This window comes from Lepidochelys kempii, chromosome 15 (assembly GCF_965140265.1).
Source record: "Lepidochelys kempii isolate rLepKem1 chromosome 15, rLepKem1.hap2, whole genome shotgun sequence".
Taxonomy (NCBI): domain Eukaryota; kingdom Metazoa; phylum Chordata; order Testudines; family Cheloniidae; genus Lepidochelys; species Lepidochelys kempii.
This window is the reverse complement of record NC_133270.1, coordinates 1,822,860-1,846,280: the sequence shown is the minus strand read 5'-3', so window position 1 is coordinate 1,846,280 and position 23,421 is coordinate 1,822,860. Positions and strand designations below refer to the sequence as shown.

The following is a 23,421-nucleotide window of genomic DNA, read 5'->3' as shown; positions in this document are numbered from 1 at the left end:
AAAGGACTTAGATGCAAATCACACTGTAAGTGCAAAGTGATGTTACTGTAGCTGATTGTGTGTTAGTGTGACAATCCATTTAAAGCTCACATTGAAATAAAATGCACTTTTTTTCTCTTTGGAAAATTAGTGTTTAATACAAAAATAATCAAACATGATAAGTTAATTTTTAAATGCATGCAAGTCAGGAAATGCAAAGTAGTGGTCCTCAGTAGCTGTAATTTGGCCCTTGTGGGAGTGTGTGCAGTCCTGTGCATGCCACTAAAAGTACTGTCACAAAGCGACCCACAACTCTGGTAATGGTCAGTGGAATTTGAGGGTGGTTGGCACCTCCTGGATGAAGATCAGGGTTTCCAGTAATCAATAATTAATCAATATCTAGTAGACATTTATTAATCAATAGCCAATAGTTAATACAGATTGAATTTATGAAGGAATTTAAAAAAAACTTGGATAAGTCAGTGATTTGAATGTATTAGATGAGACATATTAAAACAGTGCATGATGGAAATAGATATCAATCATGGTTGCCAGAATCTGGAGAAGCAACACTACGATGACAAACTGATCACAGTCTTGTCTTGGTCCTGATAATTGCTTATCCCTTGCCAATATTTATAGTAAGGTTGTTTACAATCCCATTAGTTCCTCTTTTCATATCATGGATAAAAATACATATTTGTCTGGTACATTTCATAAATTTTCAAGCACGTGATCAGACAGACATTTGGTTACTCATTACTTTAATATTTTATATATTGCTGTCTGTTGTGGTTTAAGACATTACTTGCTCAGTCACAAGAGCAGGACACTGTGTTAAAAGGTCACTATATCTTAAGTTTAGCAAGCTTGTATTTTCCCTTCTTAGCATGACCATAGAGGATCATAGGAGTCTAGTTCATGAGCAAGCTATAGGCCTTGTAAAAGACTGGTTCGTAGGCCAACACTGACTGGGCACAAAAGCAATCACAATTAGTCTTGTATATAATAATACAAAATCCTTCATGTGCTCAAGGGGAAGGAGCTGTAGATGCTGTACAAGTCATCATTTTGAATTGTGTGTGTTTATTAGACATAAAATGTTATGTTTAACAAAGGGATGGGTTTAGTTTTCGCTCAGTAGTTTTGCATGTTGAACTAAAGTTCTTCTCATGAATCCAAAGGTGGATTAAGGTTTCCCTGGGCCAGAGCAAGTGGGGGGGCCTCTCCCCATCCCTTCCATTTGCGGCCCCGCCCACAGCCCCATCCCTTTCTGCCCCTTCCCTGGGACCGCACCCCTGTTCTATCCAGGGTCCCCCCCCATTCCGCCAGCTCCACAACCCATTTCTAGTGTCCCCCACCCCCCCGGTGACCCCAAGACAGGAGAAGCTCTGTCCCTGCACCACAGCTTCCCCTGCCACTCCCTGCACTTCTTCAGGGGACCAGGGTTGGGGTGCTGGAGTTTCTCCTGCCCTGCCCACTCAGTGCTTCTGCTGGAGAGTGGGATCAGGGGAGGGGTTTCCCTTGGTGCCCTCAGCTTCTGCCGGGATGGGGTCGGAGCACTGGGGGCTTCCTCTGCCAGGGATGGGGTCAGGTGTTGCTGGGGGGCCTTCCCCCTCCCAGGGGCTTCTGCAGGGGATGAGGTTGTGGGGTCGCTGTGGACTGAGTTGGGAGGTCCCAATTCCATGGCTTCTGCCGTGGACGGGCTGCTGGAGGGGCTTCCCTTGTCCCATGGCTTCTGCTGGGGACAGGGTAGGGGTGTGTGCTTGGGCGGGGGAGGGGCTTCCCCCATCCCGTGGCTTCTGCCAGAGACCTGGTCGAGGGACGCAGGGGCTTCATCTGCTGGGCAGCAGAAGCCAGAGGCCCCCGGGCCCTGTGGGTCCAGTGACTAATTCGCCACTGCATAAATCCATCTGAAAACAGTGGCTTGTGGAAACCTGAGCCTGTTCCCTGAAGAGTGCCAGAGTTTGCATCAGGCAGAATTGTGCCCAGTATGAGGAAAATCTTTAACTGGCTGGTTGGCAGCCCTAGTTAAAACAAACTGCAGCCATCTGCTGTGATGGTTGCGCCTTGAATAGCTCCATTAAAGCAGTGTTCTATCTCCTTTGCTGCTTTGCTCAGGTAAAGAAGCAGATTTTAGATGAGAAGATCTACTGTCCTCCTGAGGCATCTGTGCTGCTGGCCTCCTATGCCGTCCAAGCCAAGGTAGGCACAGAGGAATGACGGGAAATCTCCCATGAGCCCATTGGTGTCTGAGTGGTTTGGTTTTATTTCCTCATGCCTTTTGAGGTGTCAGATGCTCCGTGATAGACCATCATCTGCTGAGGAACTGGGGCGGTGCTAGATTTGTGCAGGCTTGAGTGAATGGCAGGAATGCCAGCTTCATAGCCTAATCTGTGCTAGTGATCCTTCGGTCCTTAGGATAGACCCTGCATCCCCTATTAGGACTCTGTAACGAGGGCAGCGCTTATAAACTGCAGTACCCAGGCCAGCTGGTGTTGCTACAGGAGATAAGTCATCATACCCCACTCCTGCTTTCTGCAGTAGCCATTTCTAACCCCTACTCTTGCACCTTTCAACTCCTCTTTCTGCCAAAGACCCTCCAGCTGGACTGCCACCATGGAATTAAATAAACCCTCCATTGCTGGCCCCAAGCCTTGCTCCAGTCCATCTTACGTTGTTAGTAGTGCAGATTTGTTGGGGTGAGGGAAATAACTTTAGTGAGGTGTTTTTCTTTCCCCTCTTCCTTTCTCTTAGGCATCAGATCATGGGTTCTCTTGTTACAGCTGGCCTAGCCAGATCACAGGCTCAGCAGACATTGGGTTTCCTCCCTTTGAGCCAAATTCTTGTCTTGCATACTAAACCTGAATTGTGCTGGGGACCGATATGAAAGTGACTAGCAGGGAGGAGAAGGGATCACAGAGTCAGAACTCGGAGCAGCCACAGTGACACTATTGAAAGTTGCAGGCTGTAGTCACGCTTACAGCTTTCTACATGCCTACTAATCAGAGCTCTTGGCCAAAGGAGTGGTGTACTTCATGGATCCACTGGCTACACCACTGGCCTACTCCCTCCACCTATGTATGAGAGAGTGGCTGTGGAGCAGTGCTTAGTGATACACTGGGCATAGAGACATCTTGCTTCTCTCGAGCTATCCATGATGGCTCCTCTTCTTTATGAACTGCAGTTGCAGAAGGGAGAATTTGTCTCACTGTCTTTGTAGAACCAACACTTATCCCCTTGTCTTTCCCTACCAGCCTGGCCCTTCGCCTGTCGTGTCATCCTACCCCTTTGTTCAGACTACCTATGTCATTAGTGTTGCCACCTCTGCATAGTTGGGTGGCATTTGACATAAGTATATATTGATAAAAATTGGGACTTATTGAGGGAAAAAAAGTATAGGGCTTTTGGATTTTATTTGTTTTATAACTACAATATCTTGTCTCTGTTTTTAACAAAGCATTATAATTTTGTTTAGAGCGGTTATCAGCCAGGGAAATGGATCTTTTAAAATATTTATTTTCTAAGAAGCATTGTACTGAATATTCATTCAGCACCCTTGTATTCAAGAGCATGAGCAAACATTTGTTTTGATTTCTCTCATTTCCTGTTTCATACAGAATATACATACAGGTTGTGTCTACACTACAGCTTATGTTGGCATAATTTATGTCATTCAGGGGGATGAATAAACTACCTCCCTGAGTGACATAAGTTACACGGACATAGCACTGTCATGTAGACAGTGCTATGTTGGCAGGAGAGCTTCTCCCACTGATGTAGCTACCGCCGCTTGCAGAGGTGGTTTTATTATGCCAATGGGAGAGCTCTCTCCCATTGGAATAGAGTGTCTTCACCAGACGCGCTGCAGCAGTGCAGCATGTATGTATGTCTAGACAAGCCCACAGCGACTCTTTTGATCACAAAAATAGTAGAACTGTTGAGTAAACACTCTGTGCCATTAGTTTCCCAGCGACTGCCACTACGGTTCACATGCTCAATGCCAGGCTGAAGTTAGGTAAGACATATGTGGTATTTTCAGTGTACCCTCTCTCCTGCTCCAGCCACTTTTGCAGTTCCTCTATTGGCCACATGCTTATTAACACACTATTGAATTGTGCTTGATGTTTAGTTTGTAAGGTGCAGCATGGTTTTAAGCAGGGTTTCCTACCTCTGCTGTGATATCTTAGAGAATCACCAGAGGGCAGCAAAAAATACCCCTTGACTTTCAGGATCTGGACGATAGAGATACAAAAGGAGCACTTAAAGACGATAAAGTCATTGTAGAGAAAGTAAATGAATTCTTTGCTTCAGTCTTCACAGCTGAGGATATTAGGGAGATTCCCAAACCTAAGGCATCTTTTGTAGGTGACAAATCTGAGGAATTGTCACAGATTGAGCTATCACTAGAGGAGGTTTTGGAATTAATTGAGAAACTTAACAGTAACAAGTCACCGGGACCAGATGGCATTCACCCAAGAGCTCTGAAAGAACTCAAATGTGAAATTGCGGAACTATTAACTATGGTTTGTAACCTGTCCTTTAAATCAGCTACTCTACCCAAAGACTGGAAGATAGCTAATGTAACGCCAATATTTAAGAAGGGCTCGAGAGGTGATCCTGGCAATTATAGACCGGTAAGTCTAATGTCAGTACCGGGCAAATTAGTTGAAACAATTGTGAAGAATAAAATTGTCAGACACATAGAAGAACATAAATTGTTGCGCAAAAGCCAACATGGTTTCTGTAAAGGGAGATCGTGTCTTACTAATCTCTTAGAGTTCTTTGAGGGGGTCAACAAACATGTGGACAAGGGGGATCCAGTGGACATAGTGTACTTAGATTTCCAGAAAGCCTTTGACAAGGTCCCACACCAAAGGCTCTTACGTAAATTAAGTTGTCACGGAATAAGAGGGAAGATCCTTTCATGGTTTGAAAACTGGTTAAAAGACAGCACTGGAAGAAACACTGGAATGCGTTACCTAGGGAGGTGATGGAATCTCCTTCCTTAGAAGTTTTTAAGGTCAGGCTTGACAAAGCCCTGGCTGGGATGATTTAGTTGGGGATTGGCCCTGCTTTGAGCAGGGGGTTGGACTAGATGACCTCCTGAGGTCCCTTCCAACCCTGATATTCTGTGATTCTATGACAAGGAACAAAGGGTAGGAATAAATGGTCAATTTTCAGAATGGAGAGGGGTAACTAGTGGTGTTCCCCAAGGGTCAGTCCTCAGACCAATCCTATTCAACTTATTCATAAATGATCTGGAGAAAGGGGTAAACAGCGAGGTGGCAAAGTTTGCAGACGATACTAAATTACTTAAGATAGTTAAGACCAAAGCAGACTGTGAAGAACTTCAAAAAGATCTCACAAAGCTAAGTGATTGGGCAACAAAATGGCAAATGAAATTTAACGTGGAGAAATGTAAAGTAATGCACATTGGAAAAAATAACCCCAATTACACACACAATATGATGGGGGGGCTAATTTAGCTACAACTAATAGGAGAAAGATCTTGGAGTCATCGTGGATCGTTCTCTGAAGATGTCCACACAGTGTGCAGCGGCAGTCAAAAAAGCAAACTGGATGTTAGGAATCATTTAAAAAAAAGGGATAGAGAATAAGATGGAGAATATCTTATTGCCCTTCTATAAATCCATGGTATGCCCACATCTTGAATACTGTGTACAGATGTGGTCCCCTCATCTCGAAAAAGATACACTGGCATTAGAAAAGTTTTAGAAAAGGGCAACTAAAATGATGAGGAGTTTGGAACAGGTCCCATATGAGGAGAGATTAAAGAGGCTAGGACTTTTCAGCTTGGAAAATAGGAGACTAAGGGGGGATATGATAGAGGTCTATAAAATCATGAGTGGTGTGGAGAAAGTGAATAAGGAAAAGTTATTTACTTGTTCCCATAATCTAAGAACTGGGGGCCACCAAATGAAATTAATGGGTAGCAGGTTTAAAACAAATAAAAGGAAGTTCTTCTTTACTCAGCACACAGTCAACCTGTGGAACTCCTTGCCTGAGGAGGTTGTGAAGGCTAGGACTATAACAGGGCTTAACCTCCATGAATTTATCCAGTTCTCTTTTAAGTCCATTAATGGCTATTAGCCAGGATGGGTAAGGAATGGTGTCTCTAGCCTCTGTTTGCCAGAGGGTGGAGATGGATGGCAGGAGAGAGACCACTAGATCATTACCTGTTAAATTCATTCCCTCTGGGGCACCTGGCATTGGCCACTGTCGGTAGACAGGATACTGGGCTGGGTGGACCTTTGGTCTGACCCAGTATAGCCATTCTTATGTTCTTGTGTTCTTATCTTAATCCCAGTGCTTCCATGACTGCTTCCTTTAGTGACCTCACCACTGCCCTTTACTGGCTGAGCAGAAGCTGGGACTCCTGGCTTATTTCCTTCAGTTGGGCTGGTGCTGGTCAGAGCTAGGAAGAGAGAAAATTCTAACTGCTGGTCTCTCACCTGAGTGGCCTCTAGAGGTAGGGATGAAGCCACTAAAAGAGGCATTTATTTCCCTAATGATCAGCTGGCTGTTGTAGGCAGGTGCTTAACAGTAATGCAAACAGATGCATTTACGTTTGATTTCGCTGACTGGTAAGTGCATGTTTGTGTTGCTGTTTTACCTTTATAATAACAATGTAGCCATTAGAGAAATAAAAAAAAAAATGTCTATTTGTAATATTGCTCTGTTCATTCTGGGAATTACTGGGAATTTTTCCCTCCAGTGTTGCTTTCAAATCACCTCCACCATTTTCAAATGTTGGTATAGTCTTCAATTTTAAATAGCAAGTGTTAGGACAGAATCTATTGAAAAATACATCCCTGCTGAAAACAAAAAAATCACAGAGAGATTTTCCTATTTTTTTTTTTCAGTGAGAGTCATTCTGACTCTAAGCCTGTTCAGCCTCTCTGATGTTGTAGGATTCCAGCAAGAGTTATTTTTTTCCTATTTGTTTTTATTTCTTTCCTAAATAAATAATGCATTGCATGTATATTCAAAATATTAATGTACACAGATTTATACAGTACAATATAAACCGGATGTCTGAGTGATATAAAGATAATCTCAAAGTATAAACGCAAATATTAATCATATAGTTCAATTAACAAGAACTAAATTGCCATGACAGTTTGAGTTATAATTGAATTGAAAGGTTTTTTTTAATATGTTTGCCAAATCACTTGAACCAATATATCCTGCAATATTTCAGCCATTTGTTGATTTTCATTTTTGAATAATGAATGTTCTCATCCAGACTTGCTCCCTGCACACACATTCCTTTGGGATGTGGTGACATCCTTGACAGTACTAAAATCACATAATCCACACGTAGTCTTGGGTCCCCATGATAAATCACAACCTAAAATAATCATATTAATACTATTTATCATTTTTTTTTCCAACCAGAAATAATTTATTTTCTGCCTGTCCAAGTTTATGGGAGTTGTTTTTCCCTCCCAACTCCTGCATTTTTATTATTATTTCTCAGTTTGACATGTGTTCAGTAGATCCATATATGCAGCCTGTTTTTGAGAAGCACTGAGCACCTGCAGCTATGATTGAAGCCAGTGGGGAGTTGCCAGGTGCTCAGCACCTCTCAGGATCAGGCCAATGGTATCTCTGTTGTATTAATTTACATCTGAGTCAGTTGATTGTTGCATCTTTGCAACCTTTTCCTCTGTCTTGGCTCTAAATCAATAATTCTGTCTTTAATCTCCACTTGTATGAGATGTTGACCATTTTGCTGCTGAGGGGTTATATGTATAGATTGTTGATTCTGAGCTCTGGTGTTTTGTTAGTGTATGTCGTTGCAGCTCAGGAGTTAAATGGAGGCTGATTTGGAATGTCTCTTGACTTCCTATTGTTGCTGTGTGTTATTATTTGTCTGTCTTATAACAATTGCTACTGTGTGTTCTTTCCAAGCAACGTTCCCCTCAAGAAAGAGAGATGAAGGGCATTTTCATCATGAAATGACTGACGTAGGGAAATGGTGTCCTGTCTTTAATTGGATGATGCCGTATTGTGACTCTTGCATTGAGAGATGAATTAAAATCTAAGTATTTCCTGTACATATCACTTGTAAATCATCTCCTTTTCAGTCATCTGACTCATTTCAGGCACTGTGGCTTGGCCATTACATGACCTGCGTACTGTGCAGGAGGAACGTTGAATTTTACACACACTGCAGAGGCATTCAGCATTTGAATCTTTAACAGATGCTCTTTATATCTGAAGTGGTTGTTTTGCCAATTTCATTTTATATGAAGCTTGAAATGATTTATAATCTAAACTAGCGTGAATAATTATTGGGCACACTTTTCAAATAAGAGTAGTATTTTGTGACCTAATTTGAGTAAGAGAACTTCTGGCAGTGGGACAAACTCCTGTCTGAGAAGGGTCCCCAACTGTCCATTGAAATCTCTCTTTAAAAAAATGTTCCTAATGTTAAACTTATTAAATAGGACATTGAGACGTGACTGAAAGGGGGTGCCAGCTGCATCAAATGACTTGCTGGTCTTGGTCCATGCCACAAAAACCACTGATGCAACTGGACCCCTTGTGGACCGCATCAGCTAAGAGGTCAAGGTCTGAATGACTATGAAGAGCAAACTCCCCTCTTGCTGCTATAGGGTGACCCTTGAGGGCAGGGCTGAGGCCCACTGCTGGGAGCTGTAGAGGGGTGTTTGCTGTACTATTATCCAGCTGCTCTGGAGATAAAAGAAGGTAGTTGGTCTCCAGGCCTGCACCAAACAACAACACTAACATCACAAAGAAAACCTATGGGGCTGACACACTGGCCAACTGTATTCTCTACTCTCGCACAGTGGTTATTTTAGGGGTGTGTGATATTGAATTAAAGTTCAAGAGTGTAGACAGTTTCTATCGCATCTTCAGAGGGAGTCTTTGTGTGTTGTCACCATCTTAAACATGCAGTGTTCGCGTTTCTTTTCAGTATGGTGATTACGATCCCACTGTTCATCAGCGTGGCTTCTTAGCACAAGAGGAGTTGCTTCCAAAACGGGTAAGGAGTTCAACCAGGCAGAAGCCTAAATTCGTGGCTGGGTCTCTAGGACTTTACTGGCATCTTCTGTGGAATAGCCCTGTAGGACTACCTATAAAAGCCACAACGGTAAATTATTTTCTCTTGATCAAAGTTCCCTTATTGAGGCAAGTTATACAATGTGCTGTGCCCCTTGGCCATAAATAGTCTTCTGGGTAAAGCTGTACCAGCACAGCAGCCTAGTGTAGACACAGCTTATACCAGCAGAAGGTATAGAAACACCACCCCCTCACCGAATGACAGTAGCTGTGCCAGCAGAAGCACTCTTCTGTTGGCATAGCTGCATCTACTCTGTGGGATTTGCTGGCATAGCTCTGGGTATGCCTACAGTGCAGTGGGGAGTGAGCCTCCCAGCCTGTGTGGCCAGACTCTTGCTAGCAGGGCTTGAGTTGGAGTGCTAAAAGTAGCAGTGTGGAGATTGTGGCTCGGGCTCTTAAGCCCACATGACGGTTGAGGCTTGAGAGCCTGAGCTCCAGCCCAAGCCACAGCATCCATGCCGCTGTGCTAGCATGAGCCCCGCTAGCACAAGTCTGTGTCCCCAGGCAGGGAGGACACAGCTCCCTCCCAGCTGCAGTGTAGAGGTACTCTCTGTGGCTGGCAGAGCTATGCCAACAGAACTTTGTAGTGTAAACCTGGCCATACTGAATGAGGAAACCTTAATCTGTATCTAAAATATTTTAATAAATATGGAAGTGAATGTTTTCTGCCCACTGGCTTTTGCCAGAATAGCAGCTGCATTCTGCAGGTGTCCTGGTGTTGGCTATGGGGGTGGTTGGAGTGTGATGTGCTCAGGAAGGCTAACTAAGAGCTGGTTAATTAGAGCGCAGGGTTGAGCTTAGCTTAGTCACAAGGGAGTTGGAAAGGCATCTGAACTGGAGCTCAGATGTTAAGGTTGGGATGGTGCATGTCAGGGGACAAGAAGGGCATTTTGAGGTTGAGGCTCTCTGTTTCTGGCTCATTCATCAGGTGACGAGTCAAAGCCACAGGTAGGACAATGTGAGTTGAGGATTTCTCTGCCTGTCTCTCTCAGGTAATTAACCTGTACCAGATGACTCCAGAAATGTGGGAGGAAAGAATAACAGCCTGGTATGCAGAACATCGAGGCAGGGCAAGGTGAGTGTCTGTTTAAGGTAGGCCACTGACTGGTGTAAATTCTCTAGCCCCTCAGTGAGCAAGCAGTCAGAGTGTGAATGGGGTCTCCAAGATCCCTAGCAGGCTATGGGCGAGTTCTGCTAAGAAAGTGCCTCTGGTAGGTTGTGGTGAGGGCTCTGCCAAATTCACAGCCATAAAAAATGCATCACGGACCATGAAATGTGAAACCCCCCCCCCCATTAAATATCATCTTTTGTGTGCTTTTACCCTATACTATACAGATTTCATGGGGGAGACCAGCGTTTCTCAAATTGGGGGTCCTGACCCAAAAGGGAGTTGCAGGGGGGTCACAAGGTTATTTTAGGCAGGGGTCACAGTATTGCCACCCTGACATCTGTGTTGCCTTCAGAGCTGGGTGGTCGGAAAGTGGTGGCTGTTGGCCAGGTTCCCAGCTCTGAAAGCAGTGCCCTGCCAGCAGCAGCACAGAAGTGAGGATGGCATGGTATGGTATCAATACTAATAATGGGGGATTTCATCTATCCCCATATTGACTGGGTACATATCACCTCAGGAAGGGATGCTGAGATAAAGTTTCTTGACACCTTAAATGACGGCTTCTTGGAGCAGCTAGTCCTGGAACCCACAAGAGGAGAGGCAATTCTTGATTTAATCCTAAGTGGAGCACAGGATCAGGTCCAAGAGGTGAATATGGCTGGAACGCTTGGTAATAGCAACCATAATCTAATTAAATTTAACATCCCTGTGGCGGGGAAAACACCACAGTGACACAACACTGTAGCATTTAATTTCAGAAAGGGGAACTACCCAAAAATGAGGAGGTTAGTGAAACAGAAATTAAAAGGTAAAGCGCCAAAAGTGAAATCCCTGCAAGCTGAGTGGAAACTTTTTAAAGACACCATAATAGAAGCTCAACTTAAATGTATACCACAATTTAAAAAACATAGTAAGAGAACCAAAAAAGAGCCACAGTGATTAAACAACAAAGTAAAAGAAGCAATGAGAGGCAAAAAGGCATCCTAAAAAAAGTGGAAGATAAATCCTAATGAGGAAAATAGAAAAGAGCATAAACTCTGGCAAATCAAGTGTAAAAGTATAATTTGAAAGACCAAAAAAGAATTTGAAGAACAGCTAGCCAAAGACTCCAAAAGTAATAGCAAATTTTTTTTAAATACATCAGAAGCAGAAAGCCTGCTAAACAACCACTGGCCCCACTGGTTGATCGAGATGCTAAAGGAGCAGTCAAAGACGATAAGGCCATTGCGGAGAAACTAAATGAATTCTTTGCATCGGTCTTCACTGTTGAGGATGTGAGAGAGATTCCCACACCTGAGCCATTCTTTTTGGGTGACAGATCTGAGGAACTGTCCTAAATTGAGGTGTCATTAGAGGAGGTTTTGGAACAAATTGATAAACTAAACAGTAATAAGTCTCCAGGACCTGATGGTGTTCACCCAAGAGTTCTGAAGGAACTCAAATGTGAAATTACAGGACTACTAACTGTCATATGTAACCTATCATTTAAATCAGCATCTGTACCAACTGGCTGGTGGATAGCTAATGTGACACCAATTTTTAAAGAGGGCTCCAGAGATGACCCTGGCAACTACAGGCCAGTAAGCCTCACTTCAGTACCGAGCAAATTGGTTGAAACTACTGTAAAGAACAAAATTGTCAGACACATAGATGGACATAATTTGTTGGGAAATAGTCATGTTTTTTGTAAAGGGAAATCATGCCTCACCAATCTATTAGAATTCTTTGAGGGGGTCAACAAGCATGTGGACAAAGGAGATCCAGTGGATATAGTGTATTTAGATTTTCAGAAAGCCTTTGACAAGGTCCCTCACCAAAGGCTCTTAAGCAAAATAAGCAGTCATGGGACAAGAGGGAAGGTTCTCTCATGGATTGGTAACTGGTTAAAAGATAGGAAACAAAGGGTAGGAATAAATGGTCAGTTTTCAGAATGGAGAGAGGTAAATAGTGGTATCCCACAGGGATCTGTACTGGGCCTAGTCCTATTCAACATATTCATAAACAATCTGGAAAAAGGGGTAAATAGTGAGGTGGCAAAATTCGCAGATGATACAAAACTACTCAAGATAGTTAAGTCCCAGGCAGACTGCGAAGAGCTACAAAAGTATCTCACAAAACTGGGTGAATGGGCAACAAAATGGCAGATGAAATTTCATGTTGATAAATGCAAAGTAATGCACATTGGAAAACATAATCCTAACTATACCTATAAAATGATGGTGTCTAAATTAGCTGTTACCACTCAGGAAGAGATCTTGGAGTCATTGTGGATAGTTCTCTGAAATCATTCACTCAGTGTGCAGCGGCAGTCAAAAAAGCGAACAAAATGTTGGGAATCATCAAGAAAGGGATAGATAATAAGACAGAAAATATCATATTGCCTCTATTTAAATCCATGGTATGGTCACACCTTGAATACTGTGTGCAGATGTGGTCTCCCCATCTCAAAAAAGATTTTTTGGAATTGGAAAAGGTTCAGAAAAGGGCAACAAAAATGATTAGGGGTATGGAATGGCTTCCATAGGAGGAGAGATTAATAAGACTGGGATGTTTCAGCTTGGACAAGAGGCTCCTAAGCGGGGATATGATAGAGGTATATAAAATCCTGAGTGGTATAGGGAAAGTAAAGAAGGAAGTGTTATTTACTCCTTCTCATAATACAAGAACAAGGGGCCACCAAATGAAATTAATAGGTAGCAGGTTTAAAACAAACACAAGAAAGTATTTTTTCATGCAACGCACTGTCAACCTCTGGAACTCCTTGCCAGGGGGTGTTGTGAAGGCCGATACTATAACGGAGTTCAAAAGGGAGCTAGATAGATTCATGTAGGATAGGTCCATCAATGGCTATTAGCTATAATAGGTGGGAATGGTGTCCCGAGCCTCTGTTTGTCAGAAGGTGGGATTGGGTGACAGGGCATGGATCACTTTATGATAACCTGTCTGTTCATTCCTTTTGGGGCACCTGCCATTGGCCACTGTCAGAGGACAGAATACTGGGCTTGATGGACTTTTTGTCTGACCCAGTATGGCCGTTCTTATGTACTTCTGTGCAGCTGCCTTCCGAGCTGGGTGGCTAGAGAGTGGTGGCTGCTGACTGAAGACTCAGTTCTGTAGGCAGCAGCACAGAAGTAAGGGTGGCAATGGCATACCATAGCATACCATCCTTACTTCTGTGCCACTGCTGGTGATGGTGCTGCCTTCAGAGCTGGGCTCCTGGCCAGCAGCCGCCACTCTCTAGCCACCCAGCTCAGCAGCAATGCAGAAGTAAGGGTAGAAGTACCGCAACCTCCCCTGCAATAACTTCGAGACACCCCCGCAACTCCTTTTTGGGTCAGGACCCCTATAATTCCAACACCATGAAATTTCAGATTTAAATAGCTGAAATCATTAAATTTATTATTTTTAAAATGCTATGATTGTGAATTTGACCAAAATGGACCGTGAATTTGGTAGGGCTCTAGTCATGCTGGAAACTGAAAAGGAAGAGACTATGGAAGAGTGACCTGAGTTACAAATACTGTATTGTGGGGAGGGCGGAAACATGAACAGTGGTGGTTTGGATCAGCCCTTTAGACTAGAAGTCAGTTTTGCAAGGCAGCCTCCCTCTCTCTCTAGGCTGCCAGCACAGTGGAGATAATGCTTACAACAAAGAATGGGTCTACGCACTTTTTTGTGTGTAATACAACTATCTCAGCTAGGAGATTTTTCTACCAAAATCATTAAATCAGTACAGCCCCTAGTGTGGATGCAGTTATATCACTATAAGTGATCATATTCTATGATTCTTCTTCGAGTGCTTGTTCGTGTGTGCGCACGCACATGCATGTTGGCCAGAAGATTTTTCCCTTAGCAGCATCCGTTGGGTCGGCTTGGGCGACTCTTGGAGTCGCGTCCTCATGGCGCCTAATGTATAGCCCTGCCGACCCGCCACCCCTTCAGTTCCTTCTTACCGCCAGTGACGGTGGCTGGAACTTCTCTTGGCTCTTGCTTAGCAAGTTTCTTCTCTGTTCCGTTGCATATAGTTAGTTATTAGTAGTGTTCAAGTTAATAGTTTAGTATAGTGTAGTGTTTGTTGGGGGTTCCCCCCTCACTCCGGCCCCAGTGCCATGGCATGCCGCAGTCCCCAGGTTTCAAGAACCAAGCGCATGCCAAAAAGCAACCCGCACTCGTCATGTCTACAATGCCTGGGGGAGACCCATCAGGAAGATCATTGTAAGATCTGCTGTGAGTTCTGCCCGAGAATGCTTAAAGAAAGGGAACAGCGGCTCAAGCTGATCCTCATGGAGGCAGACCTATGCTTCCACTCTGACCTGGGCTCAAGAGACCCAACCCCTACAGCGTCGTCTTTGACGCAAAGCGCCCCGACGCCGTTGGCAAGTTCGGTGCCGGGGAAGGATTCCTTCAGGGACGCTTGGCACTGCTATGGCTCCTCACGGGGCCTGTCTGACAGTAGGCACCGGTGCCTCAAAAGAAGAAAAAGCCGGATGACCGTTCTCCAGCTAAGCCACGAATGTGCGACCCCAGAGCCTACCCGCTTCCCGAGCTCTCGACGTTCGAGGCATCGAGGATCAGTTCCTCCGTGGTCTTCGGTGTCTGAGACCTCGGAGTCGGAGTCCAACTCCTATTGCTTGGGTAGGAGCAGAAGTCATAGAGCGAGGTCAGGTAGAGACAGAAGGGAGCATCAGGCATATGAGGTGGCAGAACCCGCCTCAGAGGCCCTTCTGGACCCCCGGGCTTATTACCAGGGCCAGGGAGGAACCCAGGGCCCACGCTCAGCAACATCTTTGGTGGCCTCCACCACTTTTGTAGCGCCTTCCACTGCGCATCTGCCCTTGGCGCCTGCAGTCCTGATACCTTTTCCTCCGGCCCCGTCGTTGACTCCAGCACCGTGCTCAGCTCTGACTTTGGCACCAGCCTTCACGGCGTCTTCGCACCCGTCTCCCATGCCTGAACCATTGTCGACATCGGCCTTGATGCAGGACCTACGGCCCTGGTACTGATGTCGGCACCGGGCCCCCCGACCCCGGCGGCTCCTGTGAGTGTGCCAATGCAACTCCCTCTGGTGAGACTGATGCCAACACCGGTTACGATGCCTATGGCCCTGGCACTGTCATCAGTACCGCTTCTTCCACTGCTGCCCTGGGAGTCATATGACCCCTCTGGGACAGATGGTAGGGAGCTTCCACTACCAGCACACACTTCCCCCTCCTCGTCGCCGGACGAAGTGTTGGCAGGGACAGCCATAACTCCTGCGTTAGAGGACAACAGAGTCCTACAGCAGTTGCGCTGCAGGGCTGCCCAGGATCTGGGCATCAAGGCTGAGGAGGTGGTAGAGGAGGCAGATCCCATGGTGGGCATCCTCAGGACCTTCACGGGTAGCATTGCCCCTCATAAAGATGGTTGTGGACACCACCAAGACCCTGTGGCAGACGCCATCCCTGCCATCCACTGCCAAATGTAATGAGCGGCGGTATTTTGTGCCCTCCAGAGGCTTTGAGCATTTCTACTCCCACCTGCCTCTGGACTCGCTGGTGATCGATGTGGCTAACCAGCAGGAAAGACAGGGTTTCCAAGGTCCTTCCCCAAAGAATAGGGACTCTAAATACCTAGAGCTTGTGAGTAGGAAGATCTGCTCCACTGGTGGTTTGCAGCTCCGTATTGCTAACCAACAGGACATTGTGAGCAGGTACCCTTTTAACACCTGTGCAGCAATGGCAAAATTCACGGAGCTCGTCCCTTCGGATTCTTGGTCGGAGTTCACCGCCTTGGTGGAAGAAGGGAAATTAGTCTCCTGGGCTGCCTTGCAGGCAGCTTTAGATGCTGCAGACGCTGCCACAAGAGTCATGGTGACAGGGGTGGCTATGAAACGGGGCCTGGCTGCAAGTCTCAGGGTTGCCCTATGAGGTCCAGCAAACCATTCAGGACCTCCCATTTGAGGGAGGGACTCCGTTTTCAGAGAAGACAGACAAACGGCTCCACAGCCAAAAAGACTCCTGAGCCGCTCTCCGATCTTGGCTTGCGTACCCCCGCCACACAGTGGAGACATTTCCACCTGCAACCTCCTCAAAGGTTCCAGCAGCAGAACCGCCAGGACAGCTCTCAGAGGAGGAACCGGAGCGGCAGGAGGAGGCAACACCTCTCTGCTAATCAAGGCCAACCCAAACCGCCCTCTGGCCCTAAACCGGCCTTTTGAAGGTGCAGTCGAGGACGGTACACCAGATCAGAGACTGGATCTTACCTTTTCCTCCCGACTGTCCCCTTTCTACCGTGCATGGTCCCGTATAACCTCAGACCGCTGGGTGCTTCTCACGGTAGAGAAGGGATACTCCATCCAACTCTGTGCCCTCCCGCCCTTCCACCGCCCTTCCCTGTCTCTCTTCAGGGACCCTTCTCATGAGCAACTTCTCATTCAGGAGGTGCTGTCGCTCCTAGTGGAGGAGGTTCCACTGGAGCCACAGGGGTGAGGGCTTCAATTCCCTCTATTTCCTAATACTGAAGGCCAAAGGTGGCCTCAGGCCTATCCTGGACCTGCGCGACCTCAACAAGTTCATGAGGGCCAGGTTCCGCATGGTTTCCCTGGCCTCCATTATCCCTTCACTGGATCCAGCAGACTGGTATGCTGCCCTCAACTTGAAGGATGAGTATTTTCACAGAGCAATCTCATACAACCACAGAAAGTTTCTCAGGTTTGTGGTAAATGGTTCCCATTACCAATTTACTGTTCTCCCGTTCAGCCTGTCAGCAGCACCTCAAGTATTCACCAAGTGCATGGCAGTCGTTGCCGCCTTTCTGCGGAGACATCAGGAACAGGGGTTTCATTACCTTGGAAAGGCCGCTCCAGGGCTCAGGTGGAAGCTCATCAGAGCCACCTTCAAGAATCTGGGACTGCTACTGAACGAAGCCAAATCGACTCTGTCCCGAGTTCATAGGGGCGGTACTGGACTCAACTCAAGCCAGAACATTCCTCCCACAGGTGAGATTCCAGGCCCTCAACACCATGATCCAGGGACTCATGCAGTTCCCTACTACCACTGCAAGAAATTTCCTGAAACTTCTCGGGCACATGGTAGCCTGTACATATGTGGTACAACACGCCAGACTCAGGCTTTGGCCGCTTCAGTCGTGGCTTGCGTCAGTGTACAGACCTGCCAGGGACAGCTTGGACAGGATTGTGACCTTGCCTTGCCCTATCCTTGACTTGCTCCTGTGGTGGACGGATGTTCAGCAGGTGTGCTCAGGAGTTCCCTTTGCTGCCCATAGCCATCCCTAGTGCTGGTGACGGATGCATCAGATTTGGGATGGGGAGCCCATCTGTGGGACCACAGGACTCCAGGCCTCTGGTCACAGACAGATCTCAGTCTTCATAACAATGTCAGGGAGCTCAGGGCGGTACGCCTAGCATGTCAGTCATTCTGCCCTTATCTAGCAGTTCGATGTGTATCGATCATGATGGACAATACGACTGCGATGTTCTATATCAACAAATGGGTGCACACTCCTCTCTCCTGTGCCAGGAAGCCCTCAGGCTATGGGACTTTTGTACAGAACACTCATTCGATCTTCAAGTGTCGTACCTTCCCGGGGTCCAGAACAAGCTGGAGGACGGCCTCAGCAGGTCCTTTCACAGCCACGAGTGGTCTCTTCGCCCAGACGTCGCATGTTCGGTCTTCCAGAGGTGGGGCTGTCCCCTGATCGACCTCTTCGCCACGTGACACAGCAGGAAGTGTCAGCAGTTCTGCTCCTTCAGACTCACAGTCCGGGCTCCGCAGCGGATGCATTCCTCCTCCATTGTGGGGGACCTCTTCTATACGCCCTCCCGCCCATACCGCTCATCCAAAAGGTCCTGCTCAAGATCCGCAGAGACCGGGCTCGGGTCATTCTCATAGCACCCGCCTAGCATTGGTACATGTCTCTCTTAGACATGTCAGTGGGAGCCCTGATTACCTTGCCGCTCTTCCCGGACCTTCTCACTCAAGTTCATGGGCATCTCCAGCACCTGAACCTGCAGTCGCTCCATCTCACAGCATGGAGGCTCCATGGCTGAATCTGTTCATGCTCTCCTGTTCAGAACAAGTCAGACAGGTTCTTCGTGGCAATAGGAAACCCTCCACTCGGGCCATGTGCCTGGCCAAGTGGAAGAGATTTTCAATCTGGTCAGCTCAGCGCGACTTGCCCCCGGCACTAGCCTCAGTGCCCCAGATTTTGAATTATCTTCTCCACTTGAAGCAGGAAGGGGTCTCCTTCTCCTCTATAAGAGTGCACCTGGCTGCCATCTCGGCTTTCCATCTGGGGGTACAGGGCCATTTGGTTTTTGCTAACCCTCTGGTCAGTCGCTTCCTGAAGGGCCTCAACAGGTTATACCCCCACGTCCGCCAACCAGTTCCTGCTTGGGACCTTAACTTGGCCCTTGCTAGGCTCATGGGGCATCCCTTTTGGGCCTCTAGCAACATGCTCCCTGCTCTACCTTTCTTACAAGGTCACGTTCCTGGTGGTGATAACTTCAGCCTGGAGGGTGTCTGAGCTCAGGGCTCTAACGTCGGAGCTGCCCTACACCATATTTTTTAAGGACAAGGTTCAGCTCAGACCCCATCCAGTCTTCCTCCCGAAGGTTGTGTCGCAGTTCCACATCAACCAGGACATTTTCCTCCCAGTTTTCTACCCTAAACCTCATGTGAATAAGAGGGAGCAGAGGCTCCACACTCTCGACGTCCGCAGAGCGCTGGCTTTTTACATCGAGAGGATGAAACCGTTCAGGAAGTCAGTACAGCTCTTCGTAGCAGTAGTGGACAGGATGAAGGGTCAGCCTATTTCGACCCAGCGCATTTCATCATGGATTGTGGCCTGCATTACAGAGTGCTACAGTCTAGCAGGGATTCCGATAATGGTGCAGCCTACAAGGGCGCAAGCTTCATCAACAGCTTTCCTGGTTCAAGTCCCCACCCAGGAAATCTTCAGGGCGGTGACGTGGTCATCCATACACGCTTTTGCTGCGCGCTATGCGGTTACTAGGCAAGCCAGAGATGATGCGGCCTTTGGTAGAGCAGTACTCTAATCAGTGGACAGCTCTGACCACACTTTTTCTAAAATTGCTTGGGAGTCACCCGATTAGAATCGACATGAACAAGCACTCGAAGAAGAAAAAATTGTTACTCACCTTTCGTAACTGTTGTTCTTCGAGATGTGTTGTTCATGTCCATTCCAATACCCACCCTCTTACCCCTCTGTCGGAGTAGCTGGCAAGAAGGATCTGAAGGGGTGGCGGGTCGGCAAGCCTATATATTAGGCTCCATGAGGGCACGACTCCAAGGGGCGCCCAGGCCGACCCGACGGATGCTGCTAAGGGAAAGATCTTCCGGCCAACATGCATGTGCGCACGCACACGCCTGATTGGAATGGACATGAAGAACAACAGTTACGAAAGGTGAGTAACCGTTTTTTCTATATCACTATAAGGCACGTACATAGCAATATAGCTTATACCCCTTCCCTTCAGCAGAGGTACCCACATCTGGCCCGCAGGACCGTCCTGCCCAGTCCCTGAGCTCCTGGACAGGGAGGCTAGCCCCCGGCCCCTCCCCTGCTATCCTCCCTCCCCTGCAGCCTCAGCGCGTCGCACTGCCAGCGCTCTGGCCTGCCGCTCCTGCCAGGCAGCATGGGCAGTGTGGCTGGCTTTGGCGGGGCTGCGAGCTCCTGCTGATCTGAGCAACATGGTAAGGGGGCGGGGAGCGGGGGGTTTGGATAAAGGGCAGGGAGCAGGGGACGGTTGGATAGGTGTTGGAGTTCCGGTGGATGGGTCGGGGCAGACAGGAAGCAGGGGGAGATTGGATGGGGCGGAGGTTCGGGGGGGCGGGGGCACAGTCCAGGGATGGGGAACAGGGGTGGCTGGATAGGCATGGGAGTCCCGGGGGGGCCTGTCTGGGGCAGGGGGTGTGGATAGGGGTCGGGGCAGTCAGGCGACAGGGAGTGGGGAGGGTGGGGTCCTGGGGGGCGGTTAGGGGTGGGGGTCCCAGGAGGGGGTGGTCAGGGGACAGGTAGCAGGGGGGGTTGGATGGGTCGGCGGTTTTGAGGGGGGCAGTAAGGGGGCAGGAAGTGGGAGGGGGCGGATAGGGAGTCGGGGGCCAGGCTGTTTGGGGAGGCACAGCATTCCCTACCCGGCCCTCCGTACAGTTTCGCAACGCCGATGTGGCCCTTGGGCCAAAAAGTTTGCCCACCCGTGCCCTACAGGAATAAGCTATACCAGCATACGCACCATTATATCAGTAGAACTGTAGCAAAGCAAGAGTGTTTCATAGAATCATAGAATATCAAGGTCGGAAGGGACCTCAGGAGGTCATCTAGTCCAACCTCCTGCTCAAAGCAGGACCAATCCCCAACTAAATCACGGTTTGTACCATTTTAGTTATGAGTATGGCTAATGTGGTACAATTTTGTATGTAGACAAGTCCTAAATGAGCAGTTGGAGAGAGCTTTTACCACTCCTAGTGCCCTCTGCTGGCCAGTCATAATAGTATGTTAATGGGATTCCAGTGGGAGGCTTTGGAATACCACTGCAGCAGGGCCATGCATGTGGTAGGGCATCACAGCACTCCTGCTGCTGACCCACTGAAATGATGGCTGAGATGGGAGTGATGCTCAGTGGGCAGGAGAGAGAAATAGGAGTCTAAGTGAGTGAAATCTCACAAATCCAATGATTCCTTGTACCTCAAGCTAGTATGCGTAGTTATACCCTTACTGGACAATACACTCCTCCTTGGGGATGAGCACAAAGCAAGAGAGATCTGAAACCATAGCCACACAAACTGAGTCTGTTCAGGGGATTGGGGTCGAGACAAGGCTTGAAACATTGCATCCTCTGTGCTGTTGTTAATAGACATTAGGATGCAGGTAAGCTGCAAACTGGGATTTTCTGGGGATCTTGATCGATCTTGCTGGTAAGCAGAGACTTGACCCTTGCAATAGAGAAGTCCTGGCTCGAGTGCACTGCATGCCTGTAAGGCTTAGAAGGTGTCTGTTTCCCCCTCTCTCTTCCTGTCTGTAACTTTGGCCTGTATTTACCTGACAGAGATGAAGCTGAAATGGAATATTTGAAGATCGCTCAGGACTTGGAGATGTATGGAGTAAACTACTTTGCGATTAGGGTGAGTTCAGAGTTTGGGTCATGTTTTCAAAGCATCTTGAGTCCATTGTGTTTCTGGGGCAGGGGAAGAGGTATGTGAGAGGAATAGTCCTCGCGTTAAAGGTCCCCTCACCAACTTGCCTTGAGATGACTGTGTGAAACTCAAAGCTGGCTGCACTCCTGCAGTATTTTACCTAAGGGCGGGGAGAGGGGACGGGGAAGGCATTGGATAAGCTGCTGCCAGAAGCCTCCCAAGAGAATGAGTGAATGAATGAGTTACCACTGCAGTGCACGGTGCCTGGCGCTTGGGATGCAGGATCCCCTCTGGCATAGTTGGTGCTGCATCTCTGGTCAGGGCTGGATGAAACTAGTAGAATGTAACCATTTGTGTCAGATCCTCCTCAAATCTTCTGGCTTCAAATGGAAATGGTTTGTTTTGCTCTGTTCTTCCCTCCTGTAGAATAAGAAGGGCACCGAGCTGTTGCTTGGGGTTGATGCACTGGGGCTTCACATCTACGACCCAGAAAACAGGCTGACCCCCAAAATCTCTTTTCCGTGGAACGAGATTCGGAATATCTCTTACAGTGATAAGGAGGTAGGGCACCTTTATCCTATGTACAAATACCAATAGGAATGTAATAACAAATCAGAGGGACTTCTCTTCTCTCCCGCTTCACTTGCATTTGCTCTCACAGTCTCAGCCAAAGCTATCTCAGTCTTTCCTATAGAACCCTTCATTCCCAGGCTTTTGTATGGTTTTGAAAGCAAGTGTTCAAGAGCTCAGCCCAGGGGCTATTTTTTTTATTTGCTATTTTTAGAGCCCTCTGTTTAACTATTTTAAGAAGAAAATTACCCCTAGTGTGCTCAGCCCAGCCAGCTGAAAGCTCAGAAAATGAGAATCTTGTCTTACTGTGACTATGCCCTGGCATCGTGAAGTATAATTAAATGCATTCCTGGTAAGAAGAGCTTTTGGCTCTCACTGCTTCGTTATATTACTCTGAGCGTCCAAACTTCCAGAATGCCAGGCTCAGTGCAGCAGATTGAATCTTTTCTTAGGTGTCAAGTAGTGTAGGCCCAACATCTGTGGCTGATTTTGATTAAACTGTTTATGTGAATAGGAGTGGCTTCTTGAGTAGTTGTGATCCCAACACCGCTAAGACTAGGATAAGGAGGTAAAATTGGCTACAGAAAGTGAAAATGACCAATTCCCTGGGCAGTCTGAGGGAATTGCACAAAGGAAATTAGCTACATTCATGATAGGTAAACAAATTAGCTGTTTAGTTTCTGTTTTATTTTTAATTTAAACAGATATTTGATGAGGGCAAAAAGCAAACGATTCTCACTTCAGTTGAGCTTATGCTTGTTTTTCTTAAGTGATTCATGCACAATTTAATCCCCCCCCTTTGTTTAGGAATTAAAACGAAAGCTCTCCATAACTTAGAGCACCAGCCCAAGCACGGCAGGCTTTCTTCTCCTACGACTCTTTTCTGCCCACACCCAGGTCCGTGCAGCGAGAGCTCCCTGTTCATGCGTTATTCTAGGACTTGGTGAGGCCTCATCTGGAGTACTGTGTCCAGTTTTGGGCCCCACACTTCAAGAAGGATGTGGATAAATTGGAGAGAGTCCAGCGAAGGGCAACAAAAATGATTAGGGGACTGGAACACATGAGTTATGAGGAGAGGCTGAGGGAGCTGGGATTGTTTAGCCTGCAGAAGAGAAGAATGAGGGGGGATTTGATAGCTGCTTTCAACTACCTGAAAGGGGGTTCCAAAGAGGATGGCTCTAGACTGTTCTCAATGGTAGCAGATGACAGAACGAGGAGTAATGGTCTCAAGTTGCAGTGGGGGAGGTTTAGATTGGATATTAGGAAAAACTTTTTCACTAAGAGGGTGGTGAAACACTGGAATGCGTTACCTAGGGAGGTGGTAGAATCTCCTTCCTTAGAGGTTTTTAAGGTCAGGCTTGACAAAGCCCTGGCTGGGATGATTTAACTGGGAATTGGTCCTGCTTTGAGCAGGGGGTTGGACTAGATGACCTTCTGGGGTCCCTTCCAACCCTGATATTCTATGATTCTATGATTCTATGACTTTGCGGGCTGAAG

General features: G+C 47.2%; 1 protein-coding gene across 8 annotated transcripts in view; it reads left to right on the top strand.

Annotated features, from left to right (window-relative positions):
- Positions 1-23,421, top strand: part of NF2 (NF2, moesin-ezrin-radixin like (MERLIN) tumor suppressor) — a 95,417-nt gene that overhangs the window by 30,301 nt on the left and 41,695 nt on the right. For all 8 annotated transcript variants that reach the window (XM_073313220.1, XM_073313221.1, XM_073313225.1 and 5 more), the window contains exons 4-8: positions 2,101-2,184; positions 8,948-9,016; positions 10,086-10,168; positions 21,267-21,342; positions 21,781-21,915. In XM_073313220.1, coding sequence (XP_073169321.1) covers positions 2,101-2,184; positions 8,948-9,016; positions 10,086-10,168; positions 21,267-21,342; positions 21,781-21,915 — 447 coding nt within the window. The remainder of the gene's footprint in view (positions 1-2,100; positions 2,185-8,947; positions 9,017-10,085; positions 10,169-21,266; positions 21,343-21,780; positions 21,916-23,421) is intronic.